The sequence below is a fragment of the Dermacentor albipictus genome, chromosome 2 (genome assembly GCF_038994185.2).
Source record: "Dermacentor albipictus isolate Rhodes 1998 colony chromosome 2, USDA_Dalb.pri_finalv2, whole genome shotgun sequence".
Lineage (NCBI taxonomy): Eukaryota > Metazoa > Arthropoda > Arachnida > Ixodida > Ixodidae > Dermacentor > Dermacentor albipictus.
This window is the reverse complement of record NC_091822.1, coordinates 19,951,276-19,979,240: the sequence shown is the minus strand read 5'-3', so window position 1 is coordinate 19,979,240 and position 27,965 is coordinate 19,951,276. Positions and strand designations below refer to the sequence as shown.

Sequence of the window (27,965 nt, the reverse complement as noted above, 5' to 3'; positions counted from 1 at the left end):
TGCCGACTGCTCGAGCTAACTAAGTTAGGACAGCATCAATGTGACTATCCCATAGCATGTTCTGAGAAAATGTAACACCCAGAATTTTAATAATATTTGTGATTTCTATTGGTGCGCCACCATAACTTAAGCTTACATGAGAATTTAGCTGCCTCGATTTAGGTCTAAATATTACAGCTTTCGTCTTATTAATGTTTGTGTTTACATGGTTTACTACTGACTACGTTTTAAGCTTAGTAAGGAGAGAATTCGCGTCATTGTGTAAGATATGACAGTCTGGAGCATATAGAAATATACTAGCGTCGTCGGCATACAAACATATTTAGGTTTAGTATAGAGGTTAGTGCGACCAACGTAGAATGCGACCAGCACCGCGAATGTTACAGCTCGACCAAAGTTACCCTTTTCGGAAGGCGTTCAGGAGGATGACGCTTCTTCAACAACTGGAGGCGGGAACAAGTGGGCAACAAGGTTGTCCAAGCGCAGCACTGAAGCGTTTTGCAAGATCACATTGTCCTTGCGTTTGGAAAAGACATTGAGGTGCTTGGTGGCACAGGCGGGGAAGTTGAGCTATACATTGCAGAAAGGGTGGAGAAGGCACCAAGCGTCTTCAGGCTCGAACAATAGGTCCGTGGAGAGGGGTTGACACGTCCAGGAGGAGGTGACGCTCATAATTAGCACTGCTCGTTGCACTCGAAAGGCTGCCGAGCACGTAACGACAGGGGCGGGCCGCAGACCTCTGGCGCAGACTTCATCCGTCAGCCGGCACGACAGGATCGGAAGGGACGTTTTGAAAGAGCGGAAAAAACGCGGTAACAACGTCAGAAGCAATCTCGCGCCCAAGTTTAGGAAAGCCCGGCTGTTCAATTCACTAGGAGCAGAACACGTGAAAACTGAACACGAGAATGAAAAGGACTTGCATTTACTGGCATGCACACGAGAAAAAAATAAAGAAAAAGGAAAACGAGGGAATGCGGCTAATGAAGTCAGCATTGGCATGGCGTTTGCCTTTCTTGTGCCGCACTAGAAAATCGAACTGTTTAAGTGCTAGACTCCACCTCATCAAGCGACCATTTTTGTTTGACATTTGGCTTAACCACGCTAAAACAATAACAATACAAAACAATAATAGGAAATGGTAAGATAAATGTAGCCATGAAGAAACTTAGAGGGCTATGGGGATACAAAAGGTGCGAGGTGGTTCGGAGTATCTCGGAAAGTGTAATGGTTTGAGGACTTACATTTGGAAATTTGGTTCTTTGCTTGCATCCTGGGGTAAAATTAGGACTCGATGATCACCAAGGCGGCAGGAGACGCGCCAAGGTGACTGGGATTCACCAGAAGAAATCTCTTTGTCACCACCCTCACTTAGACAACAGGCCTACGAAACATATGCGCGCACAGTGTTTTAATATGCTGCGTGTCATTGGAACTTCCATCAAATTTACCTCATTAACACCATTGAAGCAGTCCAAAAACAGGCAGCGTAATCTATATGTTTTAAATATGACTACAAGCACAGCATCGGGGAAATAAAATACTCCCTCAGTCTCTCTTCTCTAGCATACTGACGTCGAATTGCCCTACACTCTGTTTGTTTCACAGAATATACTACACATTTTCGCATGTGACCGGTGTAAAAAGCAACATGTGAACAAAGAACCTCAAACGCAAAGTCACAGAGTCTAATACAAACTCCTGGGTGGCGGTACTGGAAAATAATCCCTTCTATGGAATATATAAGAGGGAAAAATTAAATCAGGGAAGAACAAGTTTATGACACCTCAAACAGAAGCTCTTTGCCCGTCGAATCGAGATCAGTGTGCCCTAGAACACGTAGCTTCAAAAGGACGTACACAGTAGGAAGGAGCAGCTTGCGCTTTCTATGGTAAAGCTAAGGAAACGGTGGGACATGTTTTATTAGAATTTGCAGCTGTCTACTCAGCTTCTGGTTTAGGCTGAGCGCGCCTCCTTGAAGCGCTTGGCTTCAGCAATAGCAGGATGAAACTAAACATGTCTACGAATGAGACAAGTAAAAGGTGACAGAAGGTTTCGCGGCAGGAAAATATTGAAACCACAAAGCCACCTACCTGTATTTCATCACGCATTGATCATCCCCGCACAAGGTCTGCAATGCCACTTTGCCGCGCCACTCCTTGCTCTTCATCTTTCATAACCAGGCCGTCATCGGACTGGAACCACGCACCGGCAGCTTTACCTACAACTAATAACATTAAAGAATTCCAAAAACAGTTGCGCGTCCTCTTTGCAATAGATTAGAATATATTGTCTTTATTTACTTTTTCTTCACGATGTATTCCTGCATGGCAAGGATGCTTATTTTACATGTGTGCGCATTATTCCGGTTCCTAATAGCAATTAAATGTTGTTTTTCCTAACTGCATTGCCATTGGTTTGTATTGCAGCTGTTTTGAGTTTTCAATTTAATTGATACTTGTATAACTGCGTTTGTATACTTTAGCTTTTTAGTGCGAAATGACTATTTGGCTCGTTGGGCGTTATGCCGGTGTCCTACGGTGGTAGTACATTTAATGGCAGGAATACTAAATTGTAAGCACAGTATGTGTGAGATCGATGTATAGTGTAGACATATGTAGAATGTGTAGAAGGTGGTTACGTCGACATATTCAGGTACAATAAACTTGGAGATTTGAAAAGAAAATTCGGAATGCGTTTGCCCGTAGCAGGATCCGAACCCAGGCCTCGCCGAGGAAGCTTTTCAGATGGTACTCCACACCATCTAGTGTTCTCGGCGCGACGCAAGAGCGCCTAGTTCGCGCTGGGAGCCTAGCTGTTCGTGACGTCACGGGAGAGTGCTCGCCACTATATATAAAAGGACGCGCGCGTTCGCTTGTCTCCATTGCGTGTTGCAAAACGGATCCAGGAGCATCTACCCCGGTGGCGCCTGCGAAGCCACGTGGTCGACCACGAAAGTACGCCTCGGAAGGAGAAGCATCGGCACAGCGCAACGTGGCTAGGCGGGCAAAGCGGCAGGCCGACGCCGATCTTCGTAAACGCAAGACCGAAGCTAAACGGAAGTAGCCTGCACAGGGTGTTGCCTTAAGCACTTTAGCAGTAGCTTGCCACGTCTTCTGGGCTTCTAAATTTTTTGCCTTAGAATCTTTTTTACGTACTGTATACCTTCTCCAATATTGTGTAATCTAAATTTCCTTCCCCTAGATCTGCCGTATAACAATGCTGCAAGAAAATTTTATCTGCACATGGTGACATTATTTTAAATAATCTGATGTTGATGTTGCTACTCGTTGTGATCCTCTACTGCCCTCTTTAGTGCCCTTACAGTGGCCATAAGCCTACTGGATATAAGGAAGTAAATAAATAAAGCAATACTACACAGAACCGTCACGGGTGCGATAAAAAACAGAGACAACAGTTTGATTCATGCATGGGCTCCAGTAAGAAATGTATTGTGCAGATGGGAAGATAAATTCCTCCACGATCGGGAGCATTCTGATGGAATCTTCTGCTGGTCGCGCGCTCGTCTCGCGAGCGGCGTTGTCTTTTGCTCGTCGAAAGAGGGCGCGCGCCCTGCTTTCGGCTGGTTCTTCTCGGTCGAACATCTTCGAGCGTGCTGAGGCGCTCCGAGCGCTGTCGTCGGAGCAGTCGTCGATATTGTTACGTGTGGAAATACACAGACGAAAGATGCTATTTACACGCTATTTACACTGCAGCTAGGCAGCCAGGCTGACACTCACTCGTGCCAAGGGCACCGACCAACTTTTTCGTCGTTCTCGCGGTGGCTCGTCTCTTGAGCATCGCTCAATGATATCGTAATATTACCCCCCGGCGGAAAAAGCGCCGTCACGGTGCTGTTAAATATCCAAGGTGCATGGAGAGTTGTAGGGCTTGAGTCGGGCAACGTGGACAATGTCACTGGTTGTGACAGCTGAGGACGTAGGGGGTGTGGCTGGAATGATTTCATAGGTGGCATCGGTCACTTTGCGCATCACGCGATATGGGCCTGTGTAACAGGAAAGCAGTTTTTCACAAAGCCGACTTTACGCGATGGTGACCAAAGCAACACGAGGGCACCGGGCACAAAATGGACATCACGGTGACGGATGTCGTAGCGTTGTTTCCTCTTGTCTAGAGACACTTGTAGACAAGCGCGCGCAAGTTGGCAAGCATGGTCAGCATGGGCGATTGCATCACAGGCATAATCGCTAGTTGAAGCTGTGGCGGACGGACGCACAGTGTCCAGTTGTAGCGTCGGTTCGCGGCCATACAAGAGGTAAAACGGGGAAAAGCCAAGTTTCGAGACGGGAAGAGTTGTGTGCAAAGGCAATGTAAGGTAGAGCCAGGTCCCAGTCATGGTGGTCGTCTGAAACGTATTTGTATAGCATGCCTGTAAGGGTGCGGTTCAAACACTCAGTCAGGCTGTTCGTTTGGCGGTCCTAGGAGGCGGTAAATTTATGCTCTATTGAACAGGCTAAGAGCCGCCGTATCTCACACCACATTGCGCAGCCACCCAGCACCTCCACCAGAAATGTTACGTGTGGAAATACACAGACGAAAGATGCTATTTACACGCTATTTACAAAGGAACGAGGCAGCCAGGCTGACACTCGCTCGTGACAAGGGCACCGACGAACTTCGTCGTTCTCGCGGCGGCTCGTCTCATGAGCATCGCTCGATGATATCGTAATAATATTAAAGCGTTTCCGGCAACGCCATCGCAGCACATCGTCTCTGCTGTTCGCGACGGCATAGAGTTTCCTACATCAAATATATTGTATGAAACTCCATGGGTAACAGTCCACCGTAACCTAGGCAACCTGGCGTCTCGACGAACACTCGTCCCACGACGCGTCCGCCGGTTTTCCCGGCAGCGCCATGAGCTTTTGACATGGGGAACATGGGACGTAGTTTCGCATCTGCCGTTTCCTCTTCCGAGTGCAAGTCGCACGCTCTGCTTGCGCGCTTGTCCTCTACCTCTGAGTTCGGGGAACGCCGGATCTGCCCGACTCTGCTTCGGGGAATGGAGGCGGCCAGTCGAAGATACCATAAGAATGTTGGCAATGTGGCAAAGACCCGCCATCCAGCCGCACACTGCTTGCGCTATGGCTGTAATTCCTTGTTTGACAGATCAAAAGTGATGTCCAGAAACACGGATCAGGTTAATAAAGATGTTATGAAGAAAAAACTGGAAGTGATTAGAAGCAATAATTGTTTAAGCTGCCCGTCTGTTTATTCGTCGAAAAATGAAATCCTGTTACGATGGCGGTAGCGGCCTAGGTGGCTGATTATGCCGAAAATTAATCTATGTTAGTACTTTGGCTTTTTCGTCCTTTTGTGCAATGGTATTTATGTATTAACCGTCTGCAATAAAGACTCATTTGCTGGTAGCGATGTGTCTTCGTCATCTTCAGTTGTCCTACGTGCTCTCTTGCACGTTATCTCAGCCCATGCAGCGGCGACTAGCCCACCAGTCTGTTCTTTTGAATTTACTTCGCTGCGATGTGGATTCTCAAGCAATGTTTAAAAATTCGCAATGTTTATCTGTGTTGGTAACGAACACATCATCGCTGTTGACTAACGAGGCACGGCTACGGCGGTCCAATAGAAGGCAGTTCTGAAATCTTGCCACTACGCGCAAATTTCTTCCACTAGTGGCCTAACACTCACACGTGGGAAAGGGCAGCAGAGTCTCCTGCTTGGCAATACCAGGCGACGATCAAACCCTGCCTTTCACGAAGATTTGACGAAAACAGGTTCACTGAACATTTTTGGCACGCGAACTGTCGTAACGCCATTTCCAACGCGGTTGTTGCACCCTCTGCAGGCATTGGGTACGCCATCTGCATCCTTGACTTGTACATGGCCATGTACTACAACACGGTGATCGCCTGGGCACTCTACTACCTTGTGGCGTCACTCGCCTCCGAGCTGCCCTGGACACGGTGCGACAACCCCTGGAATACGGCGACTTGCCGTACGCTGGCTGAACGCGCAAACGCCACCGGACTGGCTACGAGCCCGGCACAGGAATATTTCGAGTGAGTCCTTTATCAGTTGTGCTTGGCACTCCAGAAGTACTTTCTTTTTCTCTTATTTTTTTTTCGCGGCATGATGTAGTAGACCGGTTGACACCTTTAGGTCGCCCCACTTATTCCTCAATAGTTGGCAAATAAAAAGTAAATAAATATGACAGAAAACAATAAAATCAGTCAGACAGTTCTAACACAAACAACTGCACAAGCGTTCAAGAAGCCAAACAAAAATAAGACTGCTCAAACACCTCAGGAAATGCAAATGCTATTGCATCCTGCTTATGTCGTACATCCTCTTTTTAGCAGGAGCCTTATTTATCACAACCCTGTAATTTCTGGTATGTCTCACATCGCGCCTTCTTTGGGATGAGCTTGCCAGGAGGCTGTGTTTTACAGACCCTTCCAGTTTGCCTGCGTCACCTCAGCTCCCAGAGCGCCACCACTGGCTGTCTTTTTTATTACACCGCTGGCGTCATTATTAGGGTGTAATTTTTCCCAAGTCGTCACAGTCAACTGATGTCATGCCATCGCGCCACTGTCATTCTCCAGCCAATATTTTTGTCATCATGCCATACTCTTGTTTTTGTGGTGGTGATGATGATGATGATGATGATGATGATGATGTACAGTGTTTAGTAGCGCAAAGGTGGCGTAAGATCGCCAAGTCCTGTCATTGTGTCACGCCTGTTTGCTTTGCACACACAGTTGCTATACTTACACTGACTCCTTGTGTCGACTAATGATAGTTTCCGGGACTGCAAACTCGACTTGATAGCCTGCAAAATGCTTCGTGTTACATAGATTTCCAGGGTGTATGGCTTCCTCATCAGTATTTGAACTTTAGAAACCTACCATTTCAACAAGCAGGAATGACTCATTTGGTGCCACACCACTCACCCACGGCATAAACGCTCTTAATGTCGTTCGGCAATTATCCATCATATGTACGCTTTATATCCACTGCACAGTGAAGGCCTCTCCAACCACTCTTCATACCCATTTGTCAGTCACCCTTATGGGCGCTCACCACTCCACCTCACGTCGACATCGTACCACTACTGCTGATTTAGTAGCCCTAACAGACGCCACGAAAATAGCGCAAAAGCAGGGCGTGCACAAGAAAATAAGCAAAAAGTACAAGCAACAAGCACGAGCGCTGACCATCTACGGGTGTGGTTCAATGCGTATAGACTGAAATAATACAACGAAAAGGCAGATCAAACAAGAGTCGACATTCTTCTTCAGAGTGGGCGACTGACGACACGTGCGCTACTGCGCATTGTGATCGGTGCAACCTCGATAATCAGGCGGTATCTGAAATGCAGTACCACATAAGGACGTATACGTACACCGCATGCAAGCTTAAGCTTTGGCTGCGGTTTTGACCTGGCATACACCTTCGCCTAGTCTTGTTGTCCGGGCTGTCAAGACGGATAGGCATAACAAGAAAACTGACAGGTCATTGAAACTTTCCAGCTACTTCAAAAAGAAAAGAAGGAAACAGAATAGAGCAACACAGCCGCTAAAGATTACGAAGAACAACGTCATTATTAGAGTAGTTCACTGGGTCAATTGATGCATGGGGAACATGTAATGGTTATACGTTCACCATATACGCATGTGTGGCGGAGATTTGTGGAATGTTCTCACAATAAACTTCAGTTGTAAGTCTAGCGTTGTCCTATCTGTTTCTACTTCTTGTGCTCGCGTCTGCACTTGCTGGAAACCATTATACGTTCGTCATTATTTATGTTTGCATTTTGAACAGTGATAGCGTACCGCTCTATAGGGAAGGTCGTCTCAGAAATGGATGAGCGATCATGAATTCGAAAAGATAGTTGTGGATAGCTACTCATTGGACGGGTCATCAAGGAAGGTAGCCTTTCCATCGCACAGCCAAATACTTTTACTTGCCACCTTGCTTGCTCTCAAACAGAACTTACTGGGCAAGATGCACCCACACTTTGTCTAAACTGGGAATTCATGCTGCACTGTTTCGTAGAGCTGTTTGTACTGTAATATCCTGCTATGAAAGTCATGAATTCATAGCAAGCTCATTACAGCTGTATATACTGCAACAAACGTTATATAGTGCACGTGGTTTCACATCTTTGAGACGTTGGGGACGTAGAAAAACAAATATTCGAAATATGGGGCGCTATAACGTAAAAGTGTTCCAAGCTTTTCTATTCCAATGCTGCCATCAGCCCTCCACGATTGGTAAAAAATTTCTTTCGACCACGCCCACTTCACCTGTCTGTCACGCGGCATCACGAGAACCGCGATAGCTCCCCATCTGATATATTGTGTACACACTGATTATGCATGATTTAGCCGAAAAAAGAAAAACAGTTATTTCTGATTCGACCCTTTTTGGCATTAGCCCTCGGCTATTGGTGAAAAGTTTTCGGGCTGCACCCACTTCACCTGCCTGTCACGTGACGTCACAAAACCGCACAAGCTCACCGCGTCAAAGTGACGTGTACGCGATAAAGATGCATTAATATGCCGAACAAAACTCAATTTTCTTCGGAATAGCCGCAGGCTGCCCCGTTCCGAAAGGAATAGAAGATGGCTGCCGCCGATCGCTGAGACGCTGGCTACTCGCACCTGCAGGAGAGCATGGGTGTATTTGCCTATAATAATACTTCTTGCGTGGCCGTGTAACGTTTTCGAGCACTTTCGGCACGTTTACCATCTCATTCTGCCAACTCTTCTTTGCTGAGGGTCAGTTTTAGCGTCATTCTTAAGTTTCCGTTGCATGCCGCCGCGATTTTCCACCAGCCACCACAAGCTAAGTAAGGGAAAGCCGACCAATCGCAGACGCCGGCACCACCCTCTTCATCAGGTTATCGATTTTCAGTCCACTGGCTCTGCCCCAGCGGATTCCTCTCCACTTGAGCGTTCTCCTCGCCTCTTGTCAGCCAATTAGATACGACAAGCCGCTCATTGTAGGCAATGTTATTCGTTTTTCAAGCAAACAAAAGTGACCTCCTATGAACGAGCAGGTTGTTTGATTGGTCTGTACAGACAACCCTGTGGGTGACCGCCCGGTGTTTGCGTCGGTGATTACGCAAATTTGACGTCAGGAGATTGGAATAGAAACATATTGGAATAGTTTTACGTTATAGGGCCCATGCTAGACGAAGAGTATCCCCCGTCTCTTTCACTAGAAGAGCTGAGAAGAGCTGAACGTAATTATGATCAAGGATTCAACAGCGCATAGCTATTTACTCAGCAGCCCTGTCATAGAAACACGCACACACGCACCAATGCTTACACAAACACGCGTCCACACAGACACAGACATCTTGATAAAAGCTATAGCAAAAAGCTTAGGCTCAGCTTGGCGCGAGTCCTACCCTCTTTTACGATCGACAAAAAGTATTACAGACAAGTTATATGTACAGCACGCTTTCAAAAGAACGTGACGCATAAAGCAAACGAATACTGGAACTAAAATGCAATTGCAGCAAAAATAGCGCATACCAGAGACGCCTAGACATTGCACATACATATAGATAAATGAACAAGCAGCATACAATAATTATAGCAGACCTCGCAAAACTACGCAATAGATTTCATTCAAATTTCACTCTATAATTTTGTTACATGATATGAATTGCGTAAAGGATTAAACTTTTATTTCGCGATTAGATTAAGCGTTGTAAGGTCTTGATGAGGACTAGCTGGCTCATATTTGGAACTGAAGAGGAACAACGAGAATAAAACAAGGTCACAAAGAAACAAATACCACAGACAAGCGCTGCCTGCCAACTGGAAGTTTATTTGAAGTTCTTCAGCCATTTTATCACTTTTCAAGTGTAGCGACCGTCTGTCACGATGATTTGTCCCCCGTTCTGTGAAATTCAGTTGCCTCGCCCGGCCTCCTCGTGGGGTTGAGTGCCCCCTGCTTTTTCCTGGAACGTGAGTGGCTGCCCTATAGGGCACCACCACTGTCCCTCGGCAAACCTGTCTTACTGTGGAATAAAGCCAGTCCAATCTTCGTTCTCAACCTGTCAAAACGTGTATTACGCGCCTCCGCTAAACCGAGGTCCGAAGAAGTGGGGAGCCAGGACATTTGCGTTTTTTTTTTCGAACACTGCCATCGACGATGCTGCTCCTACCCCTGCTGACAGAGAAGACGCCACGATTAGGTCTCCTGCCACCGCCGCAGCGCTTCAGCTTCCCAATTTTTGGCACAAGAATCCTCGAGTTGGGCTTATGCAAGTAGAGGCCCGTTTTCAACTCCGGCGCATCACCTCACAGACATCGAGGTACCTGCACGTCGTCGCCGCGCTACCCTCCGACATTGTTGACGCCATAGACGGCTTGCTAGTGGCTACGCCTTCGCCCGCAGCATACGACGACCCTAAAGGTGCGGTCCTGCAGCGCCTCGAGAAATTGCAAACAGTAGGCTTCAGCAGCTTCTCTTCGAGGAGCTCGGCGACCAGCGACCGTCACAGCTCCTGCACAAGTTGCGTCAGCTGCTGGGTAGCCACTCGGCAAACGAGAGCTAGCTTCCAATTTTGGGCGAGCTCTTCTTGCACCGCCTGCCACAGTCCGCACGCATGGTGCTTGCGGGTTCTGACGAGACAAGTGTTGATCGCCTAGCGGCACTCACTGATCGCATATGCGACTGCTCGTCTGCGTCCCAGCTACCTATCACCGCTGCGCGAGTCTCAGAGCCAGGACACCGAATCAGTCGAGCGCCTGACCAGTGCACTGGAGAAGCTGACGACAGGTGGAACATTGGCGACCCACTTTGGCGCAACCATTCGCCTTCACAGTCCCGCAGCGCACCTAGGGAGTCGCTGCGCCAGTTGGGCGAGTACCACCATCGCTTTCGCGAACAAGGAAGTGTCTCACCCAGCCCTGTTCGTGACAGGAAACGCAGCGGCCACTCGCTAATGGCGGCATGCGACATCAGCCCTCGCCCAAGCGACCTATGCTTCATTGTCGACCGCATCCCCGGCAAGCGCCTCCTCGTCTACACCGGGGCCGAGCTGTCTATCGTTCCCGCCACTGCCGCAAATCGCCAACGCGGCGAATCCACACCCACGCTCCACGCGGTGAGCAACACGGCAACCGCTTCGCATGGGCTCCAGTCAATAACGATTTACATCGGTCTACGGCGCTTGCACAGAGAGAGCTTTGCAATAGTGGGAGTGGACTTCCTCAGCCATTTTCGGCCCATATATGAGTGTTTGCGATCGGTGTATAAAGGATAACGTCCCATCCCTCGCTGTACTTAGCCTGCAGTCCAAACACACCTGGGTACTTTTCGGCCGGTCTCAACGTACAACAAGGTATTTGCTAAGTATCCGCAACTCAATAAGCCCCGAAACGATGAGTTGCCCTTGAAACACAAGCTGACGCATCATATCACAACCACCGGCCCACTTATCGCCGCGCGGCCATGGAGGCTCGCTGGGTGGAGGTTTGGAAGTCGCCCGCCGTGAGTTCGCACACATGAGTCAGCTCGGCGGTATATGTCCTTCCTCCAACAATTCGTCTTCTCCTTTCCATCTGGTCCCAAAGCAGGACACTGAGGGCTGGCGCCCTTGCGGTGATTCCCGAGCTTTGAATGGCATCACTACTCCGCGTCAATATGCCCTTCCCCACAAACATTAGTTCGTCGCTCATGTCACAGGGTCCAAAATATACAGCCAGATCGATTTGATGAGCGCATACCACCAAATTCGTGTCAAACCCAGCGCCATTCCGAGCACAGCAATCACTACTACATTTCGCCCATTTGAGTTTCTTCTTATACCTATCGGTTTGAAGAATGCGGCGCATACTTATCGAAGGTTCCTGAACGAGGTTAATCATGGCCTCCCATTGATTTTCGTCTACCTTCACAACATTCTCGATGCAAGTCGTACAGGCTAAGAGCACAAAAAGCACCTTCGCCTTCTATTTCAGCGACTGGATGAACACTGCCTAGTCCTGAAGCCCCGGAAATGCATTTCCGGAGTTGAAGCCCTGCATTTTCTCGGCCATCGCAGTTCTCCTCAAGGTCTCAAGCTACTGGAATGACGGTTGGGGGCAATCGAGGACTTCCTAACTGCAACCTCCTCGAGAACGTTGCGCGAGTTTCTGGCACTCATAAATTTTCACAGGTGCTTCATAACATCCTGTGGGGCAGTTATTTAGGCGCTTACGGACCTGCTGCATCGTGACTCCAAAAAACTGTTCGCTTATTGACTTCCAGTCTAAGCAGTCGCCAGCGCCGATCTCTCGGACGTTTCGTGGTAAAGCCGCGCACTTCATCATTCAGGATAACCTGCTGTACAGCCGCAACTACAATTCGAGCGGCCGCAAGTGGTTGCTTGTTATACCCCGACACCTCTGCTCCGACATCTGTGCCACGTTCCATGACGACCCACAATGCGGCCACGCTGGTGTATGAAAGACATACTCCCGCCTCCAGCTTCGGTACTACTGGCGCGGTATGTACCGTTTCGTTCGCCAGTATGTCCGGTGATGCCACATATGCAGTGGCGTAGCAACGGGGGGGCGTGGGCCCCGGGTGCACGGGGCCAGGGGGGGGGGGGGGTTCATATACGTCTGAAGACACCCGGAAATTGCCGATATCCCCGCCTTCCTCGACTACACCCGTGGGTGGGGGGGTGACAGAAGACCTATAGGTCCCGGGTGCCAGACGACCTAGCTACGCCACTGCCCATATGCCAATGACGAAAGAGGCCACCTCAACATGCCACCGGCCCCCTGCAACCATTACTATGCCCCGCGCGCTTGTTCGACCGCGTCGGCATTGACCTATATAATCCGCTTCCCAACACTCCGAGTGGCAACGGCTGGGTTATTGTTGCTATCCGCCACCTCACGCGGTACGCTAAAACTGGAGCCCTAGCATCTGCCACAGCAAAAGACGTCGCCAGTTTTATCCTTCAAAGCCTGATTTTACGCCCTGGAGCGCCTCGAGAACTACTGAGCGACCGCGGTCGCGCTTTCAACTCAGGCGTCATTTCAGCATTGCTAAAGGAGTGTCGCATCATTCACCGCACTACCACGGCATATCATCCTCAAACTAATGGGATGACAACCGCACCCTTGGCGACATGTTGGCCATGTATGTTTCATCTGACCACTCGAATTGGGATCGCATTCTGCCTTATGTCACCTACGCCTACAATAGCTCCACACAAAGCCATGCAAATACTGCGGAGTGGACGACTGTTTCTTGAGCGGCTGCTTACGCCGAAGAATGTCGCCAGGGGTGCTATGCAGGATGCGCCGAGTTTCTCGTTCACCCGAGTTTTACCCGAGTTGGCTCGACGGCAGTCAGTCAACGGAGATAGCGCGGAACGCGCAAAAGCTACAGGCAAAAAAATATGTAGACAAAAAGCCGCGTATAACAGCATGAGTGCCCTCTGCGCAACACGCTGCTTCCATGTTTCAAGTGCAGAAAACTGCACAACGAAACGCACCAGCGCCGCGAATTGTTATCGACGGATTATCGCAACTTAGTAAATGAAACTTAGTAAATGAAATGTCCGAGTGGACCTGATACTAGTTTTTACAGGTGACATGGCGGGTAAATTGAAACCTGAAAGGAAGTTGGTTGGCTCTGTTCTTTCTTTGAAAAAGTTTGTTCTACATACTTTAAAAGCGATGGAACCCAGCCTTTAGGACGCAAACACCGGGAGAGAAGTAGACAGACACACGCTGGGACTAGCAACAAGTTTAATGCAAACAACCACACAGAAGTTCGCAGGGCAGCCGCAGCGCGCATGCGTCGTATATACCGCGTGACTATTAACAAAAGACAAAATGACATCTAGTAATCAGATTTTTCTAAATAGGCTATCTCTTTCTTTTACAACGATGGCGAGCGTACACTAACACATTGAGTGACTATGTTTTTGCATATGGTACGCTTCAATGACTTCTGGTTGGTATCGTGTGGCTGTCTTGCCGATAATTTGCGGTTCTTCTAGAACAGGTGAATAGCCGCACACTCGGCAATGAGCCGGCAGGTTTGGCCCTCCTCCTGACGTGGCGGTGGTCTCGTGTTCTTTTAGGCGGACATTAATACCGGGCCCCGTCTGGCCTACGTACACGCGACCGCACTTCAACGGTATGCAATAAACAACATTTTTGATGCAAGTTGTGAACTTATGGCTGGTACTGCAGGCACTCTTAGCGTTGCGATTTTCAATCCTAGCACATAGACTAGACATCTTGCATGGCGCCGAGAACACAATCCGAACGCCGTGCCTTGTTACAACTTCCTTCACATTGTGGGAAACCTTCTGGATATAGGGCATAACTTGCACTAGCTTATGGTCCTCATTGGCAGTGCGAAGTGCTCTGCCTTCTGTTTCTTTTTTCAACTTTTTCAGTTTTGTCTCGGCCACTGCTTTAAGGGCAGTGTCAGAAAAACCGACCACCTGTAGACGCTTAATCTGCTCATGAAAACTTCGCTTCATTGAATGATGGCAGCTTCTATTGAGGGCCTTGTTATGCAAAGGATGGCTATGCCACACTTCACCGGATTAGAGTGCGACGACTGGAACGGTAGAAGCTGTTTCTGGGTATGAGGCGCATACATTCAGTAGACGTGACCATTGTTAGAGAACGTTAGTTTTATTTCTCAAAACCTAATTGCAATGTCTGATGCCAGTTCCTTCGTAAAATTTAGAGCCTTCGTGCATGCTCTAAAGGAGCGAAAAATATCACTTGGGACCGATTTTAGTTCCAAAGGGTCCTTCAGGTTTGACGAGATCCAAGAATCGTCAACATTCCTGAAGACCTTGACTACCCTATCGTCATTTAAAGAGCTGCTCGGAGCTTTGTCAAAATTTGAAAGAAAAATGTTGCATAAGACGGGTCCCACACTGGACCCTTCGCAGATACCATTCTTTTGCACAAACAAGTCATCCTGAAATTCAGCAATCGTGGACGATAGGTAAAGATCAGAAGTTCCAGAAAGAAACAGAAGTTTAAAGAATATAAGGCAGAGCACTTAGCACTGCCAATAGGACGGTAAGCGAGTGGAACTCATTCCCTATATCCACAGGGTTTCACGCAATGCGAAAAAAGTTACCACGAGGCACGGCGTTCGGGTTGTGTTCTCTGCTCCATGCAAGATGTGAAGTCTATGTGCTAGGATTGAAAATCGTACATTTAAGTGAAGCTAGGAGTGTCTGCACTACCAGCCACAAGTTCACAACTTGCATCAAAAATGTTGTTTATCGTATACCGTTGATGTGCGGTCGCGTGTATATAAGCCAGACGGGGCCCTGTATTAATGTCCGCTTAAAAGAGCACGAAATGGCCAACACGTCAGGAGGAGGGCCAAACCTGCCTACTCATGCCGAGTGTGCGGCTATTCAACTGTTCTGGAGGACATGCAAATTATCACCAAGGGAATAACACTATACAGAACGCCAAGCGATCGAGGCGTACCATATGCAAAAACCTGGTCGCAGTCAATATGTTAGTGTACGCTCGTTATCGCTGGCAAGGAAAGAGATAGCCTTTTTAAAAAAAAATGTGGTTACTAGATGTCATTTTGTGTTTTGTTGATAGTCACGCGGTATCTACGATGCATGCGTGTTGTGGCTGCCCTGCGAACTGTGTGGTTGTTTTCATTAAACTTGATCCAGCGTGCGTCTGTCTACTTCTCTCCTTGTGTTTGCGTCTCAAAGGCTGGGTTCTTCGTTTCTCAAAGTTTTAAAGAAAATATTAAAACGTTGGTAGGCTCTGTTTTCTCTTACGTTTGAAGAAAGATGTTTAAAGAAAGTTTGTTGGCGGTGTTCTTTTGGTTAAAGAAAATAAGAACAATTGTATTTAATTGATACATTTGCTCATATAAGACTGCAATGAGGGCGCATAACATGTAAAATGAGCAATTCAATAATTAGTACGAATACCACATTGTTACAGTGATAATTCCTTCGGGCAGTTTAAAAGAAAGCAAGGAGAAACAAGAACTTTTTCTTTCGCATGCACATGTAATGAGCAGAAGCCCAGGCAAAATATATTTACTCTACCCAGTGAAATTGCATATTTATAATGTTTCTTCTACTCTAAAAAAGAAAGACCTGTATGCATTGTGAATCGAACCATTTAGTTCTCCGTGTGAAGCAGAGACGCAGTGTGAAGCAGAGCTGGAGCAGTGGTAGCTACTGCTCCATCTAAGACAGTTGCACTATCGTATTTTTTGAGACATTGTAAATTTGTTTATTTTGTTCGCGACACTTTTTTGGACCTCGGTCTATTAAGAAACCTTTATTATATCATTCTGTGCAAATTATACACAAAACTTGGTTGTCTCACAAATGCAATACCTGCGGTCGCTGATTGAAGGGCTTTTCCTTTCATAACTGCGGGTGATCGCTGTGTGGAGATTGGTGGTCGAAGAGAAGTACGACAGCACGAATCTCGTAAATGCTTGCTTGGGTGCACAAATGAATAATTTATGACTGTCTGGCTGAGCAATGAATGTAGTGAAAGTGAACCTAGCACGGCCGTACCAGTTTGTTTACGCGAGCGTGCAAACAGTACGCTTGTTGCACTTCGGCCGAAGCTCAAGCTGATGTATCACGCCAGCCATCGCTGCGTTTTGTCGTCTTTATTCCTGGCGATAAGAGGAAATATCGTATCGCCAATTCAAAGTGAAGACTCATGTGTTCAAAAACACACTTGGCGCCATAGGAAGCCAATAAATGGGCGGTGATCTGGAATTGGTGCTCAGTAGCTGTAGTCTGGCACTCGGGGCCCATACGTCTTCTGTCAGGCACCCCCCCCCCCCCCCCCCCCGGTTGTAGTTGGGAAGGCCAGGATATCGGAAATTTCCAGGGAACACAGAGGGGGGGGGGGTATATTGTAGCACCAGCAAAGCCGCCTCGGATACCCCGCATGTCCTCCCCTTCGCTTTCGTTCACATAGAGACAAAGAGAGAAAAGAATACACAGAAAGGCAGGGAGGTTAACCAGAGGTAGCTCCGATTGGCTTACCTGCACGGGGGAAGGGTTATGGGGGATAAAAAGAGAAAGAGAGTGGAAGGGGAAGATAGAGACAAAGAGAGACGAGCACGAACACAGGGCTTAGGCTATAGAGCGGTAGGGGCGGCGTTCCTAATGTCTATCCTATAGACCCGTAGGCCGTAGGAACCTTAATAACGCTGGTAAGGCCTTCAGCGCGGTTGTTCTTTTGGAGTACCCACCTAAAGCTTTGAGTTCTGATAGTGGACGATTGTCCAACTGGTCCATTACTCCGCACATCAAATTCAAATTCAAATTCAAATTCCTTTATTTTTCCATGAAAATACAATAAAAGTGTGTCCAGTACTGTTTGGACCCGTAGCCGTAGGCTAGTTATGGGTCCAAGAAATGAAATTACATAATGCAGACACTTCGTCGCATAAACAATAAAAAACTTGGAAAAGTGGAGAGGCGTATATATACATAATACATATGACACAAAATAAGGCATAGCAAGAAACAGTTGATTCAATTCAAAAACATCGTGCACGCTATATATAATAAATGAAATGTAAACAGCAGATAGATGTCTTGTAGCTTGTTTAAAGCATGCGCTGAAAGAATTCTTTAGCTGTAAGTGCAAAATTTTGAGCGTATTTTATTTCTTGTGGAAGAGAGTTCCATATCTGAACACCAGTGAATGATAGCCGTCGTTTTCCATAAACGTTGTGCGTGGGAGGTAGATTAAAGTTGCCCAATAATACATTTCTGGTAGTACGTGATGATGTATGAAAGAGGGACATATGGAAGGGGTGGTTGTTTCTTACGATACTGTTTACGACAGTTGCTGTTTTTAGGAGGCGTAGTGAATCGAAGGGTAATATGCGTAGATCGTGGAATAATGGGTTGCTGGGGTGATCCTGCTTAGATAGCGTCATTATTCGTAATGATCGTTTCTGCAATTTTCTGATTGGCTGGAGATAACTATTGTAGGTCCATCCCCATGATTCCAGACAGTATGATAGATGACTATGGATAAAGGAGAAATATAAAATACGTAATGTGCTTGTGTCAAAAAAGTCACGTGCTTGAAGCAGTTTATAACACCCCGATGCCACCTTCGCCCCAACTGCTAATAAATGGTCTTGCCAGTGAAGGTTACTGTCAAAGATTACGCCAAGATATTTAAAACACGGGGTATATTCTAGTACAGAGTTGTCAATACTAATGTTTACAGAGTTGGCATCTACTTGTTTTCTGCGGGAGTGAAATATAGTATATTTTGTTTTCTTGACATTTACAGTAAGCTTGTTGGCTGTAAACCATTTAGAGACGTTTGCCAAATCTGCGTTTGCTTTGGACTGTATTTCCTCGATGCTATTGCCTGTAATTATTATAGCAGTGTCGTCTGCATACATCAGCATTTCTCCGAATTTTAAGACACGTGGAAGGTCGGAAACGTATATAGAAAAAAGTATGGGTCCCAAAACAGACCCTTGGGGCACGCCTGCATGAATACGTTGTGGTGACGATGAGACATCATTTATGACGACTATCTGATGACGTTCATTGAAGTAGCTAGAAAACAAATAAAAAATCCGTTCCCGAAAACCGTAGTGCTTTAGCTTGTACAAAAGGATGGAATGGTTGACCGTATCGAAAGCCTTCTTTAAATCTAGAAAGACTACAGCTACAAGTTTGTTGTCATTTAAAGCACTGTTTATAATGTGGGCTAAAGACTGCACCGCTGATGAGGTTGCATGGTTTGGCCGAAAACCATGTTGCTGTGGGCAAATTATGTTATATTTGTGTATAAAGCTATTGATTCGATTCGCAAGGATTTTCTCGAAAAGTACATTAATGGCGCTGAGCACGGATATTGGTCGGTAACTAGAAGGGCTTGAGCGATCGCCGTCTTTGTATATTGGGACTTTTGGGACTATTTTTTGTATTTGCACTTTTCTCTGGGCACTATATCACGGGTAGACAGCGAGCGTCTCATCGCTGTCGCATGTGTCACACGGGGGCTGTTAGAGAGAGAGAGAGAGAAAGCAAGGACAGGAAAGGCAGGGAGGTTAACCAGAAGAGTATCCGGTTTGCTACCCTACACTGGGGGTAGGGGAAAAGGGAATAGAAAGAAGAAGAAAGGGAGAGAGTAAGGACAGAGTACGTGTGGGAGGGACACTGTCCATTCCAATAAGGAAAGCATGTGAGTTTGTAGAGGCAACGCCTAGCCAAAGACGGTACAGCATGGTCTGTTCACGTCCTGGTAAAGCAGGCGGGAGGAGCACCGTATGTCCGGAAACAACGAACGCGAAAAACACATGGTGAAAATGTTCGAGACACCCCCCACAGGGGCAAGTACAATCACGGGACATCAATCGCAGCCCAGCTGCAGCGTCGGTTCGCGAAAGCAGAATGAAGACTTGTTGTCCACCTTTATGCTCAGATCGGGCGGTTTCGGGGCTGTGGCCATTCCCGCTGATGTTACAATGTCCTGGAAGCCATTGAAAGATTATGTTGTGTCCCTTGTCATGGCTGTAATGATATATCTGTTGAATTTATGAGGCCAATTGTTCATCGTGTCCGTGGTGAAGTGGTGCCTTGGAGTCACTAAAGAGTGTCCATTGTTACGGTGGTTCCTGCTTAATGAAATCAAGTGCAGCACGGAGTGCCGCAAGTTCTGCACGCGTCGTTGTGGTCATACATGAAGTTTCTATTTGATTTCTTCAGATTTTGCCGGGATGATGACTGCAGCAGCAGAGCTGTTGAGTTTTACCGAACAATCTGCGTAGACATGTTGCCCAAATCTGTGCGCGTTGTGAATATATGTGTTCCAAAGTTGCGTGTTTCAAGATTGCAACGGAGCTTCAGCCTTATTTCTGATGCCTGAAATTGTCAACTGCACTTGCGGCCGGTGCAGACACCACAATGGGTCAGATAATCGCGTAGAAGGTGAAATTGTGCTGGCAAGTAGGACTGATGTCTTACAATACTTTTGACAAAAGTTGAATGTGGCCTTTTTGCTGGCAAGCAAGCAAGATGGTGGGAGGGAATCAAATCCAGGTGTCGGATTTATTTATTTTTATTTATTCATTTATTTATTTAACCATACTGCAGGCCAATTCTTTGGCTCAAGCAGGAGGGGCATTTTCGGAATGGCAAACAGTAAATAACAGCAATAAATTCGCAAACAGCAAAAGGGGCAAAAGCAACAGTGCTAACAGAATGAAGCAATTTTCAACAAAACAAAAAAAAACAGACAGAACAGAACTAAACCAGCAGCAAATACCTACATTTATACAATTGCAAGTACCTATTTCTCGCCAAAGAAACGTTCCAGTTCTGCCGAAAAGTCTTCGGCCTTGGTAACACTTGCTGGCAACTCATTCCACTCTTTAACTGTTCTAGGGAAAAAAACTGTATTTCTAGAAATTCATTTTCGCAAAAATAGGTCTCAGTAAATGTTCTGCTGCAGTGTGCCTTGTTTTTCTAGTAGCAGCAGCTTGAACATAACTTGATTCAGAAAGGGCGATTTTCCCGGACATAAAATTGTGAAGTACCAAAAGTCTGTTTATTTTTCTACGTATCTCCAATGTTGTAATGTTATTACGTTTCATCAGAGACGATGGTGAATCCGTCCTTCTATATTTTCCGAATATAAACCGTACAGCCTTTCTTTGAACACCCTCAAGATTTATTATATCCTTCTTTACATGTGGGTCCCACAGCGCAGACGCGTACTCTAACTTCGACCTAACACATGCTTTATAAGCTAGAAGCCGAACACTTGGAGGAGCATTTCTAAGTTTCCTCTTAAGAAAACAAAGCTTTTGAAAAGCTGACGCACAGATGTCTGAAATGTGCACACCCCATGAAAGATTACTGGTAAGAGTTACCCCCAGGTACTTATATTTATCAACCTCCTTTATAGTGCTGCCGTTAATGTGGTAAGTGAAGGTACTCGGACATTTCTTCCTTGTTACACGTAGAATAGCAGTTTTTTTTCCCTATTCACTTCTATGCCCCAGTTCTCACACCAGTCGTGAATTGCCAGAACAGTTGCTTGTAAAGAGGCGTGGTCATTTGCATTCGAGATTGTTTTAAAAACCACACAATCATCAGCAAATAGTCTGATTGAGACATCCTTTGGTATTACCTTCGTTAAATCATTAACATAAATTAGGAACAACAATGGCCCTAACGCACTCGCCTGTGGAACCCCCGAGGTAACTGGCTGCACACTGGAAGAAAAATCCTGCACTTGTACAAACTGTTGCCTATGATTAAGGTACGCGGAAATCCACCTAACAACAAAGAGTGGAAGGCCAATCCTCTCCAACCTAAACAATAATTTATTGTGCGGTGCCTTGTCAAATGCCTTGCAAAAGTCCATAAACAATACATTTACTTGGCCAGTCATGTCAAGAACACTAAACAAATTATGCAATGCCGATACCAGCTGTGTAACTGTTGACATACCCTTTCTGAACCCGTGCTGATGAACCGATAAAACTTTCTGTTCGGAGAGGAAGCCTTGTATGTGCTTAGCAATCATATGCTCTAACATCTTACAGCATTGACTGGTCATTGAGACAGCGCGGTAGTTAGAAGGCAGAAGACGGCTGCGCTTTTCGTGTATGGGAACGACTCGCGCCAGACGCCAATCATCAGGTATTTCGCCCATTTCTAGTGAAAAGTTAAAGAGCTCTGTTAGGTACCAAGAAATTTGTTCGGCATATCGCCTCAAAAATAGGTTCGGGACACCGTCCGGCCCAGTAGCTTTACGCGTACCAACATTTAAAATCAATGCCAAAACCCCTTCATGCGTTACCCGAATGCCCTGCGGGAGGTCCGATGCGGTGGTTCGTGGCTCATATTCTTTATACTCAGAAAATTCACTTTGAAAGTACTCGTTAAAGGTCTCCGCTATGCTAGAAGGATCTGTCTGAATGACACCATCAACATTCAATTTGGACACTTCGACTTTTGTGTTCCCTAAGTAGCGCCAGAACTTAGAAGGATCGTTTTTAATGAACTCCGCAAGGCTGTTGTAGAAAAAAATATTCCTAGCTTGCCTGACTTTCCATAACAAACCGTATTTAAGGTGTCTGAACTGCTCGAATTCTGTTTTACGTTTCTTCCTCCACCATTTTAATTTTCTTTTACTCTGAATTATTTCTCTGGTGATCCGTGCATTTAATCTACGCTGACGGAGTGCTTTTAGTGGCACAAAGTTTTCGATACAGTGGTGAATAACATTACGAATGCGCTTCCATGCTGCCTCTATATTCCTTATAGTACCGCATGGATGAGTATCCAAATAGTCTATTATGGCCACATCATCCACCCGAGCGAAATCCTTGATAACGTTTATCACAGAAGCATTTTTTTGCCTATCAGTTTCTTTAATCCATGAGTAGAAAATTAATTTGTGATCGGAAATACCCTCCTCAACTAGCAGAGTGCCTCCCTCGAAAATGTCACTGATAAATAAAAGATCTAGGACTGCATTTCCTCTTGTGTTTACTTTCACGACTTGCTCGAGGCTAAGGGAAAGCATAAAGTCCAATATGGCGTCTCCAGGGGTGGAGCAACCATAATGAAGCTCTTGCCAATAATTGAAGGGCAAATTAATAATGCCGGTTATTATGATACTTTTTCCCTGAAATTGTAGCACGTGATCGTACAATTGGGTCATATACAAGTCATCAGTATCGGGAGGGCGATAAACAGCGACAAGAACAAACGTAATATAAAAAAACTCGACTCTTAAAAACAGGCTTTCGTGGTTATGAATCTTGTCAAGTACTTGTAGTAGGACCCCTTTTCGAGCAATGACAGCTACGCCGCCACCACGCGAGCCTCTATTCCGTCTGGACAGCTGATAGGCCGGCGAAACAACTTCATCGTCTCGAATAAACTCATTCAGCCAAGTTTCTGTTATGACGCAGACATGTGGATCATACAGCTGCAACAAGTCTTTATGTTTATCTAATTTATTCACAAAACTTCGAGAATTCACAGAAAGCAAGCGTAGCTGGCAAGGCTGTAAGGCGGATGTGTGCTCTCAAGAGATCTGCAAAAATGTAGACTGTCAAAGGAGCGTCTCTGGCAATGGCCACTGTCGCAATCGAGGATGTAGTTTTTGGGAGACCGAGGCAAGTTCTAAGTGCTTGTGCTTGCACACTCTAGAGTTTGCGAATATTTGTAGTACAAGTATTTCCTGGTACAGCTAAGCTGCATCACTGGAAGCCCAAAAAAAGTGCTTTATTTAGTTGCGAACTCTTCTAGTAACTCTCTCCTGCTATTCCTAGAATCCATGCCATATTCCCCCACTGAGTTCTCCCCAGCCTGCTTCTTGCCTACCCTGAAATTGAAGTCGCCCATCAGTATAGTGTATTTTGTTTTCACTTTACCCATTGCTGATTCCACGTCTTCATAGAAGCCTTCGACTTCCTGGTCATCATAACTGGATGTAGTGGAGTAGGCCTGTACGACCTTCAATTTGTACCTCTTATGAAGTTCCACAGCAAGACCTGCCACCCTCTCGGTAATGCTTTGGAATTCCTGTATGTTACCAGCTATATCCTTATTAATCAGGATCCTACTCCTAGTTCTCGTCTCTCCGCTAAGCCCCCATAGCACAGGACGTGCCCACTTTTTAACACTTTATATGCTTCTTGTGTCCTCCTAGCGTCAGTAAGCCCTATTATATGCCCTTTACTGCCCGCTAATTCCACTACTAGCACTGCTAGACTAGCCTCAATAGATAACGTTCGAACGTTACACGTTGCCAGGTTCAGATTCAAATGGCGGCCTGTTCGGAACCAGAGATTCTTAGCACCCCCTGCTGCGTCATTTTCTGACCGCCGCCTTGGTTAGTTGCTTCGCAGCTGTTGGGGACCGAGGGCCGGGGTTCGATTGTTGTATCCATATAGATAGTTTGCAGAACAGAATAATATGCGCATAATGAATACATTCTTCCGCAAGCGGGATAGCCGAAAATGGAAGTGGAGGAGCCCGAATCGCGAGATAAGAAATTAAATAGACCTCACATTCTGCGCTAATCCTGACATGATACAAGATGTGGACGTGCCCGGCAAAGTGCGCTGCAGTAACCATAGGATGGTAAGAACTCCTATTAGCCTAGACTTTAGGAGGGAACGGAAGAAACTGGTACATAAGAAGCTGATCAATGAGTTAGCGGTAAGAGGGAAAATGGAGGAATTCCGGATCAAGCTACAGAACAGATATTCGGCCCTAACTCGGCAAGAGGACCTTAGTGTTGAAGCAATGAACGACAATCTTATGGGCATCATTATAGAACGTGCCATACAAGTCGGTGGTAACTTCGTTAGGCAGGATACTAGTAAGGTAGCGCAAGAGACGAAAGATCTGATTAAGAAACGCCAATGTATAAAAGCCTCAAACCCTACAGCCACAATAAAACTGGCAAAAATTTCCAAGTTAATGAACAAGCGTAAGACAGCTGACATAAGGAAGTATAATATGGATAGAATTGAACATGCTCGCAGGAACGGTGGAAGCCTAAAAGCAGTAAAAAAGAAACTAGGAATAGGCAAGAATCGGATATATGCGTTAAGAGACAAAGCCGACAATATCATTACTGATATGGATGAGATAGTTCAAGTGGCTGAGGAGTTCTATAGAGATTTATACAATACCAATGGCACCCACGACGATAATGGAAGAGAGAATAGTTTAGAGGAACTCGAAATCCCACATGTAACGCCGGAAGAAAAGAAGGCCTTGTGAGCTATGCAAAGGGGAAAGGCAGCTGGGGAGGATAAGGTAACGGCAGATTTGCTGAAGGATGGCGGGCAGATTGTTCTAGAAAAACTGGCCACCTTGTATACGCAATGCCTCATGACTTAGAGCGTACCGGAATCTTGGAAGAACGCCAACATAATCCTAATCCATAAGGAAGGGGATGCCAAAGACTTGAAAAATTATAGACCAATGAGCTTACTGTCCGTTGCCTACATAGTATTTACTAAGGTAATCGCAAATAGAATCAGCAACACCTTAGATTTCGGTCAACCAAAGGACCAGGCAAGATTCCGTAAAGGTTACTCAACAAAAGAGCATATTCACACTATCAATCAGGTGATAGAGAAATGTGCGGAATATAACCAACCCTCATATACAGCTTTCATTGATTACGAAAAAGCGTTTGATTCTGTCGTAACCTTAGCAGTCATGGAGGCAATACGGAACCAGGGTGTAGACGAGCCGTATGTAAAAATACTGAATCATATCTATAGCGGCTCCACAGGCACCGTAGTCCTCTATAAAGAAAGCAACAAAATGCGTAATAAAGAAGGGCGTAAGGCAGGGACATACCATCTCTCCAATGCTACTCACAGCGTGTTTACAGGAGGTCTTCAGAGACCTAGATTGGGAGGAATAGGGGATAAGATTTAATGGAGAATACCTTAGTAACTTGCCACGATTCGCTGATGATTTTGCCTTGCTTAGTAACTCAGGAGACAGTTGCAATGCATGCTCACTGAGCTGGACAGGCAAAGTAGAAGGATGGGACTACACATTATTCTGAAGAAAACTAAAGTAATGTTTAACAGTCTTTGAAGAGAACAGCAGGTTACGATAGGTAGCGAGGCACTGGAAGGGGTAAGGTATAGATTTACTTAGGGCAGGTAGTGACCGCGGATCCGGATCATGAGACTGAAATAATCAGAATAATAAAATCGACTGGGGTCCCTTTGTGCAGCTATTCTCAGATCATGAACAGCAGGTTGCCTTTATCCGTCAAGAGAAAACTGTATAACAGCTGCGTCTTACCAGTACTCACCTACGGGGCGGAAAACTGGAGGCTTACGAAGAGGGTTCTGCTCAAATTGAGGACGACACAACGAGCTATGGAAAGAAGAATGATAGGTGTAAGGTTAAGGGATAAGAAAAGAGCAGATTGGGTGAGGGAACAAACTCGAGTTAATGACATCTTATTTGAAATCAAGAAAAAGAAATGGGCATGGGCAGGACATGTAATGAGGAGGGAAGATAACCGATGGTCATTAAGGGTTACGGACTGGATCCCAAGGGAAGGGAAGCGTAGCATGGGGCGGCAGAAAGTTAGGTGGGCGGATGAGATTAAGAAGTTTGCAGGCACGGCATGGCCACAATTAGAACATGACCGGGATTGTTGGAGAAGCATGGGAGAGGCCTTTGCCATGCAGTGGGCGCAACCAGGCTGATGATGATGATATCACAGTGCAGCCCGACCGAACGAAGACAAAGAAGTGTTTGAAACACGGCAACCTATCTTCGGCAGCGCTATCGGATGAAGAAATGCGGTTTCTCGATTCATCGAGATAAGCGTTACTTAACAAGTTGAGATTGTGCTGTTTGAGATGTGTCGGTTCCTTGGTTGGTGCCTCTAAACACTGATATTCTTATTTTTGATTAGATCGCCCCGTTATGTATATATGTCCAGCAGGAGCGAAGCTACAAACTTATGCTTGAAAGATAGGGCTGTGTGTGTGTCAAATTCTTTTCTGTCCTCGTCCGGTCGCACTTGTTACTAAGCTGTTGTGTACAGATACCGCGTCGGCTTTCGTCCCGTTCGCCTGGCTGGGTATGCTTGTACTACGTGCAGCCATAGAAGTGTGGGCCACTGCCACTCACAGCTATTCCATTTTACTTTCTTTTCTGGCTCTTTTCAACTGTGGAGCTGAAAGAAGCTACAATTTTCCTAACTATCGCATCTCAAATAAGTAAAAAACTTAACTGAGCAAATACGGCATTGTTGTAGCTCAGGCCGAACGAAAAACGGCAGCTTAGGCGACAAACACTAACCAGAATTACCTCAATAATCTGAATTTGCATCCTGTAAAGCGGCACGTTCTTCTCTGTGTTGATCTGCCGCTAACGTTGCAACGCGGTATCGTGCGGCCCTCCCATAAGGCGAGGTGATCGATGCCACCTGTCGCTTATCGGTCTCCCGACGGTGCGCTTATCTCCCCGCCGCGTAATGGACCTCTCGACGGCGCCCCCGAAAACCTATGCGCCAATTTTTCACCCTACCGGCGCGTATCGGGCGCTCGCCAGACATCGGCAGACGGTGCGGTTGCGCGATAGGCGGAGTGCCACTCTGTGAGTTTATTCAGCCTTGCGTGTGCAGCGCTGAGAAGTGAAAATCGCTTACCGAGGACGCCGACACAATGAGGTAGGGCGCCGGGATGCATAAGCAGGCACTGACGAATGTTTGGCGCTCCATGAACGGCACCCTTAGTGGCCATCGCACGCGTTGCTTGCAGCTGCATCAACTGCTCATCATTTGAACAGTAACTTAGCATCACACGAATACGCATGCTGAGTTTCCGCAGGAAGTAATTGAAAGTGATGCGTGCCTTTTAGTTATATCTGTACTATCACAGAGGGAGGGATGACTGATTGAAAGCCGTTACTTAGATAACGGATAACGATGATGACTGCTTTGTATTGTTTGTTTTGTCACAGCTTTTACGCCACGTGATCGTATATTTAGCGAAATCGTATACCGGGTATCCCAACTAATTTGATCCAAACTTCAAACATACGCAAACGCCATGTAGTTAGACAGAACCAAGATAATTTTCTTTGCCGTGGCTTCGGGATATTCAGGATATTCCGTTCTGTTCAATTACATAACTAGGCTCCCTTAAATAATCACCTTCCTCAGTATTCTAATTTGATTAAAAGTGTCAATGAGAAAAAATGTAGAGCAACATGAAAAACTTCCGGTACTGCTTTCTGTTGCGCAAAATGTGGGACATAAAAGTCTTCTTCCAAGCATGAGAGAGACCCCTAATACACGGAAAGCGCCTCGAGCGGCCAGTAGCACGGCAATTTTTCGTGTATTCGGGGACATCTTTCATGCTTGAAAAATTACTTCTATTTACAGCACGTATTCAGCAACAAAACGGTTTATCAGGGGTTTTCTATGTTGCTC

General features: G+C 46.2%; 1 protein-coding gene and 1 long non-coding RNA gene across 6 annotated transcripts in view; one reads left to right on the top strand and one right to left on the bottom strand.

The window, feature by feature from the left end:
- SerT (Serotonin transporter) overlaps positions 1-27,965 on the top strand; it is a 515,765-nt gene that overhangs the window by 86,964 nt on the left and 400,836 nt on the right. For all 3 annotated transcript variants that reach the window (XM_070533507.1, XM_070533506.1, XM_070533508.1), the window contains exon 3: positions 5,825-6,038. In XM_070533507.1, the coding sequence (XP_070389608.1) occupies positions 5,825-6,038 (214 nt within the window). The remainder of the gene's footprint in view (positions 1-5,824; positions 6,039-27,965) is intronic.
- On the bottom strand, positions 5-27,343 carry LOC139055897 (uncharacterized). 3 transcript variants are annotated; one of them, XR_011511981.1, is made up of 5 exons: positions 27,180-27,343; positions 6,751-6,808; positions 2,091-2,224; positions 1,242-1,327; positions 5-749 (listed from the first exon to the last, which is right to left on the bottom strand). It is a non-coding gene; the product is annotated as an uncharacterized lncRNA (long non-coding RNA). The 3 variants fall into 3 exon arrangements; XR_011511982.1 differs by lacking the exon at positions 6,751-6,808 and having other exon boundaries at positions 1,242-1,381; XR_011511980.1 differs by lacking the exon at positions 6,751-6,808.